Raw genomic sequence first — 13,904 nt, forward strand, 5'->3', positions numbered from 1 at the left:
GAGGGGCGGGGCCAACGAGTCACGTCTCAAATTTGAACACAGAGCAGTGGGTTGCCAGATACCATTAAAACGTAAAATATTTACATGGGAATAACATTTCCTTTTCCTTTTTATGGTCTCCGTTTTTTTTTTTTTTTTTTTTGTTGCTTTTTCTTGTATTATTGTTTTCATATTAAAAAGAAAGGGTAAAATATCATTGAACGTTGTTGCAAGATATCACTTTGTCCTAACCATACAGTTTACAACATCCTTGCTGTGGGCTGTTGTAAAGAGTTTGTTTGATATTAATACCCCGATATTTATAGCTAGTTTTTTTATTTTATTTTTTATTTATTTATTATTTTGTTTATTTTTTTCTCCAGTCCTCTAGTTTTAGAGGCATAAAAATGGGGACTGATTGCCAGATCAACATAAAAGAAGTCAGTGGGCCTCATGGGTACTAATAACAGTGGTTCACAATAGATTTGTTGTGAAAATGTTACTGAGAAGTCTGTCATTTCACTGGAAGATCGAGTTATGATATTTTATTATGGGGTCAAATAAAGATATACATGGATGAATTCTTCACCTAAAGATCAATAATATAAATAGACAGGTTGAAATTTTATTTCATGCTGACTTTGACAACTTCTGAATGAATGAAAGGCCAAAAGGACCCACTTTTAAATAACACAATGCCTCTCAAAAGATTGTATTTCAGTAAACACTTTCAATAATTACATGTATTAAAAGAGTTTTATAGATACATTCAGTGGGACATTAAGACAACAGCATTTCACACAAGATGTACGTCCATAAAACGTGGGAAGAATTGCACATTTTCCGTAAAGAGAAAATATAAATAAAAAGAAAAACATTCAAAGCGGCATTTCCCTCATACTGTAAACATCTCAATTCTTATTTTTAAGGTCATTAGCCTGTCACAGTCTTTGCTTACTCTCTATATAAATATATACAGTATCTCACAAAAGTTAGTACACCCCTCACATTTCGGCAATCATTTTAGTATATCTTTTCAAGGGACAATTCTATAGAAATTAAACTTGGATATATTTTAGAGCAGTCAATGTTCAACTTGTATAGCAGTACAAATTTACTGTCCCCTGAAAATAACTCAACATACAGCATTATTGTCAAAAAAGCTGGCAACAAAAGTGAGTACACCCTAAGTGATAACAGCTATACGTTGTTTAACCATGCAAAGCCACATGTCCTATTCATCATGTTCATGGTTTTGTCTGCTTGACAGGACTATACCAAATTGTGTATCTTGTTTTAGAGCAGTTACAATTTGGTGCCTTGAGTACAATTCTCTCATACTGACCACTGGATGTTCAACACGGCACCTCATGGCAAAGAACTCTCTGAGGATTTGAGAATTAGAATTGTTGCTCTCCACAAAGATGACCGAGGCTATAAGAAGATCAGTAACAACCTAAGACTGAGTAACAGTACAGTGGCCAGTGGCATACTTCGGTTTTCCAAGACTGGTACAAGATTCGCAAGGGTCGATCAAAGAAATTGAGTCCTTGTGCTGTGCGTCAGGTGCAGAAGCTGGCTAGAAAATTGTGTCTTGCCTACAGTCAAGCATGATGGTGGTAGCTGCATGGTCTGGGCTGCATTAGTGCTGCTGGTGCTGGGGAGCTGAGGTTCATTGAGGGAAACATGGATTCCAACATGTACTGTGACATTCTGAAGCAGAAGATGATGCCCTCCCTTCAGAAACTGGGCCGAATGGCAGTTTTCCAACATAATAACGACCCAAAACACACCTCCAAGACGACCACTGCCTTGCTGATGAAGCTGAAGGTGAAGGTGATGGAGTGGCCAAGTATGTCTCCAGACTTGAACCCTATTGAACACCTGTGGATCATCCTCAAGCAGAAGGTGGAGAAGCACCATGTGTCTAACATCCAACAGCTCCATGATGTTATTATGGAGGAGTGGAAGAGGATCCCAGCAACAACCTGCACAGCTCTGGTGAACTCCAAGCCCAGGAGGATTAAGGCAGTATTAGATAACAATGGTGCCCCTACAAAATATTGACACTTTGGACATGTTCACTTAGGGTGTACTCATTTTTGTTGCCAGTTATTTGGACAATAATGGCTATATGTTGCGTTATATTTAGAGGACAGTACAATTTGTACTTCTATACAAGCTGCACATTGACTACTCTAAAATATATCCAAGTTTCATTTGTGTAGTATTGTCCCTTGAGAAGATATACTAAAATTTTTGCTGAAATGTGAGGGGTGTACTCACTTTTGTGAGATACTGTATATATATATATATCTATCTATATCTATATATATATAAAAGCAGGAGTGGGGAAAGAGGAAGTAAGCTTGTAAGCAACTAAACACACCTGAGAGTATTTACACAATATTACATTTGAAATGAAATAAGGAATGAATAATGTCCACAACCATGCATTCTTTGGTTATTTTGGTTTCAATAGCAAGACACTTGATTTAAAGCAACTGTATATAGTTCTGTGTATTTTTGCGACTCCTACAGTTAAGTGAGGAATTCACTGTAGTTTTTACAGTGGACAGCTGTAAACGTGCATTTGTTGCTGCCTTAAAGCAAGTCAACGCTTTGGCGGGATTTCATACCACCAAACTTACATACTCCCAGAACAGACGTTTGTGGTGGATTGTGGGAAAGAAACAGAAGCCATTCGCCTTCTTAGAAGTCAGTGTACCATCAGGATGATTTTGAAACTGATTATTTCAAGGTAAAAACTTACATACGGTTGCTTTAAACAGCACTTAATGTCACAGTTACCTTTTTTCCACCGACAGAGGACCTGTGCTGACGCTGGAGCTGGTAGCTATAGAGAACAGTAAGTTAAGTAATTGTTCACCTCTCAAGTAACTGAAAGCTGTGAACAGTTTGAAGAGAGGTTTGTGGAACCAAGCTCTGGGTCTAGCACAAAAATCAGCACAGTTTCAGTAGAAAGAGAGGTACAGTATATGGATTCCCTCAACTGAACATAAAAAAAAAAAACATCCTCTTTTCTAAAATTACGGCCCAATGAGTCAAGTGTGGTCAGGCTCATAGTGAAGTGCTGTGGTTACAGGCTGTGAGAACAGCACAGAGAGAGAGAGCGAGAGAGAAAGAGCAGGTCAGCGATGGTTGAGCTGTGCGAGCTGCACAGACGGTTGCTGTTTGTAGGTTTGCCGGATGTCCTTCAGAGACTCAGCCAAGGAATTGAATGATGGACGCTGCCCAGGGTTGAAATCCCAGCATTGCTCCATCAGTAAATAAACCTGCAATGAGGATTCAATAAATAAATATGTAAAAATACTTGTGCTGTATTTTTTTGCATTTATGAATATTTGTGCTGCTTAGTTTCACAGTACCTCACGAGGACAGTCTCGAGGGCACGGCAGTCTCTCGTTTTTCTCCAGGAGGGAAATAAGTTTAACCACAGTCATCTGACCATGGACCAATCCCATCATCTCAAAGAATTTCTATGGAAAACAAAGTCATCCATCAATCCAAGCAAAAGACACTGCAAACTTAAAGGAATAAAAATAATTTCTTTTAACAAATGAGAAATTCTGATTAATGTTCACACTGTTATTTGTGAACATTCTAACTCCTTTTAGCCTTGGTGCATGAAGTTTGATTATTATTAAAGGGGTAGTTCACCCAAAAATGAAAATTACCGCATGATTTACTCACCCTCAAGCCATCCTAGGTGTGTATGACTTTCTTCTTTCAGACGAATACAATCAGAGTTATATTAAAAAATGCCATGGCTGTTCCGAGCTTTATAATGGCAGTGAATGGGGTTTAAAAAAAAAGTGCATCCATCCATCATAAAAAGTGCTCCACATTGTGTAAGAAAAATATCCATATTTAAAACTTTATAAACCGTAATCTCTAGCTTCCGCTAACTGTCTTATGCGTGTTCACTAGAGAGTGGCGTTCAAGCGGACGACTCTCGTGAACGTGCATGCAACAGTTAGCAGAAGCTTTTAAATAAGGATATTTTTCTTACACAAATGCATTGATTCGCTTCAGAAGGCCTTTATTAACCCCCGGAGCCATGTGGAGCACTTTTAATGAAGAATGGATGCAATTTTTTGGGCTTCAAAATCTTAATCATTCATTCTTATTCTTAATCAGCTTGGAAGAGCCACAACATTTTTTTAATATAACTCCGATTATATTCGTCTGAAAGTCATATACACCTAGGATGGCTTGAGGGTGAGTAAATCATGCGGTAATTTTCATTTTTGGGTGAACTATCCCTTTCACTGCTGCTGCCTCACACTTGGGTTAACTAAAACCATAAAAAAATTACTTTGAGAAAAAGAAAAAAACATTTACTCAAAATAAAATTTATAAAAATTCTGAAGATCATTTTATTTTAGCTCATTGCCAAGGAAACATTTCTCATTTTTATTTAGTTTAAATAAAATAACTAAAACTGAAATAAAAAAAATAATAAAAAAAAAAAAAACTAAATTACTAAAACTTGAACTAAAATGAAAAAAGAAAACAAAACTAAAAACTCAAAAAAAATATATATATTATATGAAATTAAATATTAATTACAAAGATGACAAAATATTAACTAAAATCACACTGTATCATCTTTTTGTTGACCATTTGTTTTTCTGCATTTCTGTATTATACGATGCATGTAAATAAAATGGACATTTTTGGTCATTTTGTTGATTACTGCAGGTTTACAGCGATAGCATTACACTACTCTTACTTTATGTGCAAAACTGGAACATTACAGAATGCACTTTTTGCATAAACATTACAAAATGATGCAGAACTGTCATAAAGCGAGAGACATACCGAAGGGGGGCTTTGGCGATGGTTGCAGTGGGTTAAAATCTCATAGAGGGTCACAGCAAAGGACCAAACATCAGACGCAAAGGAAAACTTGCTCTCCTTGAGGCACTCTATGGCATACCTAAAATGCAAGAAAGAATGTGTTTTGGAATAGCTGCTGTTTGTTTTAAACCCAGAAATGAATTTAATATTTCAAAGATAAACAAGTCCAAAAGACAAATATTAGGTTGCTAAAAATAAAGAATTATTCAATAATTGTGTCGATCGATATCAAGCATACTTATGCTTATGTGTCACCACATTATGCCTAATGCCATCCATAAATCCATTAACAGATCATGTTGTATTGATAAAAGCACTCTCCAGGATGTTATCAACGTTAGAGAACATTACCCATCTCCCCAAGCCTCCAGCTATTACAGCTTACCAGAACACAGGGCTGTCTCCGTCCTCACGAACACGATAGTAGATCTCCCCTTCGGGAATGTACTTTGTCAAGCCAAAGTCACCGATCTTAACCACGCCTTCATTCTCCACCAAAACATTCCGTGCAGCCAAATCCCGGTGGATGTACCGTTTGGAGTGCAGATAGTCCATCCCCTATGGGTGCAGCAGTACAGATCGGACAGCAGAGTAAGGACTATTAGTTTTACTTTAGTAGCTGCAGTATGACTTTGAAGGGTCTGAGTTCCTCACCATACAGATCTGCTGCGCAAACAGGAGACTTTGTGCGATTCCCAGTCGATGTTTAGGCAGGTACTCTCTGAGGCTTCCCAGTGGAAGATACTCCATGATTAACTGAACCACCTGTCCACCTAAAACAAATTACCACATATAGTACACCATGAGAGTGGCCGTCACAGTTTGCTGAGTTTATGAAACATTTCCTACAGAAACAGGAAGTAGGGGTGCGACATAGCCTAGGAAACAATGATTTGCTGCTTGCTATTTCTTGTCGCAGGCAGTTGATTATTTATAAATTCGGTGGAGGTGGAGTTGTTATTCAAGAGAATTATTATTGATGGCCCGTAATATATATAAAAAAAAAAAATTGTAATTTAACTACCACTGAATGTAACATTTAGCATACAGTATATATGATAAAAGTGGCATTTGTCAACTTTTATCTGCACAACATATATTACACTAATAAACATGGATTAAAAGCCAATAAAATAAACATTAACTGATTTTTCATTATCATTTTAAGTTAATAAAGTAAAATAACTGAAACTGAAGTAAACATGAACAAAACCTATGCAGACCTTAAAAAAGATAAAAACTAATAAAATAATGAAAACACAGCAAAATTAAAACATTAACTATAACCATGGGAAACTATAAAATAAAATCTAATTTGACATATTTCAATCTAATGAAAATAATATCATCTCAACACTAAAGTTTCACTGCCTCATACCAGAGCTGTATGTTTATTGTTTTTCTTTATGCTTTATTCAGTTTCAAAAGCGTTTTTCTGTTTCAAGTAGGTTTGAGTTTGAAAAAATGAGTTTCTCTCAAACACAGGTGTCTTTTAGCTGTACACTAGCATATAGAAAGCTAGCAAACAGGAACTAAAAGTGACGAAACTTCATTTCATTTCATGAGGACTTTAAGCTAGTGGCTTTGCTTACCCAGTTCAGTACAACACCCCTTGTATTTGACAATATTGCTGTGGTAAAGTGATTTGAGTATCTCGATCTCCTTCATCCAGGAATCGTGGAGGTTACTTCCACTCTCTTGTTTCAAGGCCTTCACCGCCACGTATTCTCCCGTTCCGTCATTGCCAGGGTCATAGACATACAGCATCACCTTTCCAAAATGTCCCTGAAAGCAAGTCACAGAGTATCATATGAAACTGAAATATGACGTTAAGACCTGAGCAAATTATTGAGCAGAAACCGTAAACTGACCTCTCCCAGATCCCTGATCTTCTTCAGGTAACGTTTGAAAAAAATGCTGGGGTCTCTATCTGGGAGTGACTCACATTCGGATGAAATGTCTGGATCTTATTGAAGAAGACAACAACAAATCAATCTCTGAAGTCACAAACCATTTTTTTTAACATGGTATTAACACTTGAATTGCCATTCAAATACTATGGAACTATGGAAATATATGAATAATTCTATAACATGGTGTTACCTAAGGGTGTGTCAACATTTAATTTTGGTCAATGCCAATAAATGGTGATATTACGGTTAATGAAGCAAGAAAAGCGAGGCAAACGCACACCTTATGAGGTGCAAGTTGAAGGAAAAAATATAAATAACTCAGAGAATAACTGCCCATTTATTAACCAACGTTTCGGCTAGTAGCCTTTTTCAAGGTATAGCTTCATAAACATGGAGACCAGTATAAATAAGGAAGATAATTATACACAGCTGAAAATAATAAAATCCAAATCATTCAATAATTAACAATTAGACTCCAACATGAGAAATAATCTATACAGACAAAATATAAATGTAAATAAAGATTACTATCCAAAATAAATGTACAGAAAACAACTCAGATCAAAATCAACATTTAAGCAAAGTGGAGTCAACGTTTTCAAATTATGAATCCAGAAGGCCTCCCTTTTAAGTAGTATTTGGTCCAAATACTACTTAAAGGATATTACGGTAAGATATTACGATTAATAACCAATATGATGGCTGATAATATGAACGGATACACTTTTTTTTTCCATAATAAGTGTTGATGCTTCAAGATATCAATATATGCTAATATACTATAAAAGACAAATAATTGTTTTGTAACATGGGACAGAAAAAAATAGTGTTAGTCAGAGAAAAAAAAATATGATCTGTTGTTGCCTGCTGAAACTGACAGATTATTTGACATGAATGAAATGAAAACTATTGGCTGAAACCACAAATGCCTTTTTTTTTTTTTATGTGATATTTTGTTTGGAATAACTACACAATTTGGACAAAAAATGTTAATGTTATGTTTCTACAACATTAAAGTATTGTACCGGCCTAATATTTTAAACATTTTGTAAATAAAACTGTATGGAAAGATGTAAAATGTTGCTTAGTGCATTATTGACTTTAAAGAAATTCTGTTGCGAACAAATATGTTGATTTTACAATTACTATCATGATGTGCAGATAAAGAATGCCTAACAGAGAGATCTTAACAGATCTTAAAACAAATTGTTTCTTAATAGAAATACTTATTATGCCTTTTAACACCAAAAATGGATGTATTGCATTTCTGAAAGACTGGCAACATGTTGTTTATTAGCAGCAGCAGCAGTAGCTTCTCTATCTGCTCACATTAGAGATGGTTTCTAATTCCATTAAATAGCCTCGCAGCTTCTGTGCAAGAACAGGGGAATGCTTGCAATTGCTTACGGTGGCGCTAAGACAGCAATCAAGAATTCATCTTCAATTTTGCTTTTATATGCCTTAGAAGAGTTGGATAGATACTGTACATCTTGAGTCCCTAGTATTAAAGAAATACTTCCCCCAAAAATGAAGATTCTGACATCATTTACTCACCTACATGATAAAAACCTATATGACTTGCTTCTACATACAGGGTTGCTACATGATTTTTATGCTCAAATTTAAGACTTTTTAAGACCTTTTTTTAAGACCTGCACAAATAAAATGAATACCATATGAGCAGGGTAGGGCAATGTCTATGGTAAACTATTAAACTGTAAAATGACTGTAAAAAGCATGATTTACAGTTCAGATACAAGTTTAGGAAAACAAAATGTTTTATAAAATGATACACTTCACATTTCAGCCTTTAAACCATTTTTAAGAAAATGGATGAGTCAAAAGTATTAATTGTTATATTAATTTAAACAATTATCATCAATAAATTATCATATTAATTAAATAACATCTAAACAGTAAAATGTGTTTGTATTTTATAATGAATTATCTTCTTATTGACCCACCAGTTCACATTTACAGCTCTGCGTGTTTGCAAGGTAAAAACATGGGTCGATTTTCACATTGGTCTGAACAAAAACAACCCAATGTTCCTGCAAAGCGGAGGCTGCAGTTCTAGGACCCTATTTTTTGGGACAGCACCATCTAGCTAATTCTACTCCAACAAAGGAGACCTGATTCAAACATCAAACAAACATATGCAAAGACTAGATCCATGGAAACTATTCATTTTTAATCTTTCCATCTTATTTGTAATGTAAGAGCTAGCGTGAACCGTTTGAGGGGGGAGTCAGCAATCTCCATTTTTAGCTGTGCAAAACAGTTCATTGTGATGCTGGATGTTGTAAATTAGTATTTGTATTCAAATTATTTTACATTTATTAAAGTACCAATAATCACACTAATTTGTACTGCGAGTGTTTTACCATTTACTGCACTTTAAGTGGGTCACACATCAGACGTGAAGCGCTGCGGCTAATTAACTGAAGTCTCGCACAGACACAAGTCTTTCTTTCCAAGAAAACTGAATTTAAAACCAGAATATATATAGAAATATATTGAAATAAATTAGGTTAAATGTTTCAAGAGGGTTACCAACAGGTATGTTTAGGGTTAGGAGTTGGTTAGGACAATAATTAAGTGTATACAATTAAACAACTACATAATTCCTTAAAAATAATAATATACAGAATTGAATAGTAAAATAAACAGTAATAGTAAAACAGTGTGAGCCGCTAATACATACAAAAAAATAAAATAAAATAAAAGAATAAAAAAACAAAAAAAAAAACTCTAGGGTCCTAGAAATGCGGTCCTGAAACCCTACTCACAACAACAGCCTAATTAAAAATGCACATTCATTCTCTGCCAGCAGGGGCGCTTTCGAACCGTTTCCCCATTGACGGCAGAACACAAAGTAGCAACACCTGACTTTGTGCAGAGCTCATGTTTACTTAATAAAATCATAGCCTTTTGAAGTTTAATCGTCACATTAAGCTGTATAGCAATTCTGGTCTGTACCCAAATTTAAGACCTCTTGAAATCATAATTAAGACTTGCTTGTACAATTTAAGCGGGAACCCGCGGGAACCCTGTATATAACACAAAAAAATATATATTTTGAAGAACACTGGGGCCCAAACAACATTAGGCCCCATTAACTTTGTCTCTTCTTTTGAGATGAACAACATGAGGATGAGTAAATTATTTTCATTTTTGGATGAATTATCACTTTAACATCCGACACGGCATAATTGTAACCATAGCAGTGAAAACACACCAAAACAACAGGAAAAACCCTGAGTACACTGCGTTCAAACACTCACTTTTAATCTGAATCTCTGTTAGCTCTCTCAGAACGGTCCGGAAGGATGGCCGTGCAGCAGGGTCGTAGGTCAGACACATGCTGATAAAGCTCGCCAGCTCCTGAGAAGACGGCACTGCCAGGCGACTCTGCGTCTCATAGAATCGCTCTTTCTGTAGACGAAGGAGAGCTTATAAGAAGCGGTGCGAGTGTGTGGTGTCAGTACACAGCTGGAGGAAGCTGTACCTCAGGCAGTGTGCTGCCACTGATAGGAAGATCTCCGTTGTTGCAGATTTCCAGCAGAGTCGCTCCGAAGCTCCACTGGTCCGCAGCGCTTCCTATACGGGCCCCGTCGGCGATACACTCCGGAGCGATCCACGGGATGCGCTCCACACGCTCTTCAAGAAAAACACAAACATATGAAACAAAGACTTTGTCATTTTCTGACATAAAATGGGATCCTAGCTTGTTCTGGGTGGTTGATTTATCACTCATCAGGTAGATTTTTTTAATGAAAAGTAATACGACACCTCTCCTCAAAAAGCCATGTGATTTGTGACAAACAATGTGCTGAAGATTAATAATTAGGGTTTCTATCACTGTACATTCTGGACAGCTGCTTCACTGCTGTAAATATGATCATCCTGACATTAATAAATGTGCTTGACTAAAGGAAGTGTGCATCACCATAAGGAAGTGGTTGGTTTGTAGCTTCCTGTTCTGTGAACCATGAGAGAATCTGATGAAGTAAACAGTAGTGACAAGCGGACTGAGGTAACTAGAGAAATGACACAGACAGAGGGGTACAGGATGTACTCGTCTCTACAGTACGTGTGAATAACAACACAGCTCTCGGTTACCTCCACGAGACAGAGCCGACAGAGAAATGCCAGGGTCACTGAGCTTCACAAATGGGGACGTGCCCTCCTCCAAACCCTTCCTGACCACCAGAATATTCTTGCCACAGACATTTCCATGGACCAAACGCTTTGTCTCCTGTAAAGAACAAGGTTATGGATGGGTCAATGTTATAAGGAAATAAAAGAAAACTTTAAAAAAGAAAATAAATAATATATTGCATTGTGATGTAGTGAAATTTCATGACATTTAATGATTATTTATCACATTCTCATTACTGTAATGCAGTATGAAAACCATCCTGTCCTTAATCAAATACACTTTAAATAAAAATGATTGTAATAATTATAATTTTATACAGTAGTGTTACATTTTTTCACATTAGAGTAGTAATAATTGGCCTAGTCAATAATGTTACAATAAAAAAAATGTCCCTAAATATACGATTCAATTTCCTTAATGCAAACACAATTTCTTATAATATTGACTGTTCTTTTGATTTTGAGGTGAAATATCACACGACATTTCTTAAAAGGTACAGTACACTTTACAATTTTTACAAGAATTGGATGTAACTGTCAATCATATTAAAATCATGTTAAAAATAGGCTTTAAAAAACAAAAAAATTGCTTTGAATAATTCTGAATATTGTCCCTTTGATTTAGTGGTGTAATCTGTCTTGAATGACTTAAAATGTTTAAACGATTAATATTTAATTAACATTTCTTGAAATTAAATACTACTTTGCTTATGAAAATCTTAAATTATATTTTTTGTTATATTATGTTCCCATGCAAAAACAAACAAACAAAAAACCCTTGTAATATCTCTTGAATTAAATTACTTTAAAATTTCAAAGGTAATACTTTATTTTAAGGTGTCCTTGTTACGCACGTTACATGTACTTACTATTGTAATAACAATAAATTCATTACACTGGAATCATTTTATGTTATTAATATTTCTAGAAGTTTTACTTTGCTAATTAAAATATCAAATAATATTTTTTGTGTGATTCACTCAAACTGAGACTAATTACATAGAGTGATCTGAGAGAATGATCTTGGCAATTATTGAGTTCTATTTTAAAAATCCCATATTGAAATAATAACTCACAAGATAGCAAAGAGCGCTGGCAAGCTGTTTAGCCACAGTAAACTTCCACTGAGGAGTGACACACGCCTTCTTTCTGTGCAGGAACACATCTAACGGGCCGAACTCCACAAACTCCTCCACCATGATGTCTGTTCACATAACAACAGCACAGTCAACAGATGCATAACGTTTTTGGCGGATGGTAAAAAGTACAGTTCGCATTAAAAAAAAAAAAAAAGACAACAAAAACAATAGCTTTCACGACACTTGCAGCCTTTAAAGAGGAAGTCAAAAAAGGCACAGCACTCACTCTCAGATCCCTTGACTGAAACTCCATGCACAAAGACCAGATGACAGTGTGACACCTGATTCATGAGACTAGCCGTCTCAAAGAATGCCTAGACATGAACACAATCAATGAGATATCAGCTGTGCCTTCGCTGTTGTTTACGATACATTATCAGATGACTCTTACTAGTGCAATATCCTTGTGGGTCTGGTCCAGAATTTTAAGGACAACTCGGATGCCTTTCACGTTGCGGTGATTGTTATTAGACTCATCGTCTTCATCCTCTAGTGAACAGTGAACCTTCAGCCAGCCTGAGTAAATGTTAGTCCTGGTCCCTCGTCCCAAGTGCTGCTCCTGCATCCATCAAATAATGTCAAAAAGTGTTTCTTCAGTTACAAATACTTCATGATTCAGGGGTTAACTTTCTTCTCTTTGCTACGTGAAGTTCACATCCTTTATGATTTAATTTTTTTTCAAATGATTTATAAAAAAAAAGGCAACCTCATTCACTGTCATTTCCATCACAACAGCAAAAAAAGTACTTGAAGACAATGTCAGTGAAAGCCAAAAAAAATTAAAAATGTAAATAAATAAAAAATTTAAGTTATTTTGAAGTTGTTTACTTGATGTTTTTTGTTGTTTTTGTTATTGCACAATATATTTCTTATATAATTTACAAACTAGCCCAATTATGCAAATTAGCAATTAATAATTAATTAAAAAACATAATTACTGTATTTAGGACAAAAAAGTAAAGTATTATATACCATTTAATGTTTAATTTGTTAAGATCCTCAAGGTCAAAAGTGTCCAAACTTAAAGAAGCACTCCAACACATTTGGAATTTGAAAAACTACAAGTCTGATATCTAGAGAAGTGTTGTCTGCTTTCATTTTATCAGTACAGCTAATCTACCAAAGTGGAATGCATGAAAAAGCCCCTTATCAATGGTTTGGTACAGTAGTGCTCAGCTCATGAGGATAAAAATGTGAATGATTGCTTACGATCGCATACCTTTGTAATTTCCTTGTCCTTAATTTGATGAAACCGCAGCTGGCTCAGGTTTAGTGCTTCAGAGACCGTTTTAATGCTACTGTTGGCACCCTTTCTCATTATGAGAAGGTTTGATAGCTCTGCAAGACAACCATGAAAACCCGTTAAAGGATGACTCACTAAATGATAAGAATCATGTACTTCAGTTGAATTTTTCCTAATCAGAGATGCACTCCAGGATGACTCAGAGGTTTGATTGTAAAGTCTGCCAAGCAGAAAATACACACTCACCTCCTAGTCTGGGCAAGCAGCACTTCTTCAAAGTGAAGCTGTCTTCTTCAGACTTCAGCACGAAGGTCTTTAAGCTACTGGTGAGCTCCTTTATGGTTGAGAACTCTTGATCCCAGCCTTCCAGTTCGAACATGGAGCCCTTCTGTGTAATTCTGAACTGCTTGTATATTGGATTTTCTCCATCCTGTCAGAATCAAAGTCAATCAGAAATTACATTGAAAGGATGTAGCCACAGATATTTTCTCCTGTACTGTGACGTCCATCTGTGAAACAGGTCATCAAAAAAGAAAAAATGTAGGGTGGGAAATAGACTTCGGCCTATGAAATGATTGTTTAAAG

At 35.8% G+C, this 13,904-nt stretch overlaps 1 protein-coding gene across 2 annotated transcripts in view; it reads right to left on the reverse strand.

Annotated features, from left to right (window-relative positions):
* Positions 1 to 2,274: 2,274 nt before the first annotated feature.
* The window catches only part of tyk2 (tyrosine kinase 2), a 30,472-nt gene continuing 18,842 nt past the window's right edge, over positions 2,275 to 13,904 (reverse strand). For both annotated transcript variants that reach the window (XM_058770442.1, XM_058770443.1), the window contains exons 10-24: positions 13,566 to 13,749; positions 13,296 to 13,414; positions 12,468 to 12,635; positions 12,303 to 12,390; positions 12,014 to 12,141; positions 10,899 to 11,034; positions 10,285 to 10,436; positions 10,061 to 10,211; positions 6,735 to 6,829; positions 6,456 to 6,648; positions 5,518 to 5,636; positions 5,249 to 5,421; positions 4,825 to 4,942; positions 3,369 to 3,479; positions 2,275 to 3,275 (exon numbers count right to left, since the gene is read on the reverse strand). In XM_058770442.1, coding sequence (XP_058626425.1) covers positions 3,132 to 3,275; positions 3,369 to 3,479; positions 4,825 to 4,942; positions 5,249 to 5,421; positions 5,518 to 5,636; positions 6,456 to 6,648; positions 6,735 to 6,829; positions 10,061 to 10,211; positions 10,285 to 10,436; positions 10,899 to 11,034; positions 12,014 to 12,141; positions 12,303 to 12,390; positions 12,468 to 12,635; positions 13,296 to 13,414; positions 13,566 to 13,749 — 2,079 coding nt within the window. In that variant the 3' untranslated portion in view covers positions 2,275 to 3,131. The remainder of the gene's footprint in view (positions 3,276 to 3,368; positions 3,480 to 4,824; positions 4,943 to 5,248; positions 5,422 to 5,517; positions 5,637 to 6,455; positions 6,649 to 6,734; positions 6,830 to 10,060; positions 10,212 to 10,284; positions 10,437 to 10,898; positions 11,035 to 12,013; positions 12,142 to 12,302; positions 12,391 to 12,467; positions 12,636 to 13,295; positions 13,415 to 13,565; positions 13,750 to 13,904) is intronic.

This window comes from Onychostoma macrolepis, chromosome 03 (genome assembly GCF_012432095.1).
Source record: "Onychostoma macrolepis isolate SWU-2019 chromosome 03, ASM1243209v1, whole genome shotgun sequence".
NCBI classification, from domain to species: domain Eukaryota; kingdom Metazoa; phylum Chordata; class Actinopteri; order Cypriniformes; family Cyprinidae; genus Onychostoma; species Onychostoma macrolepis.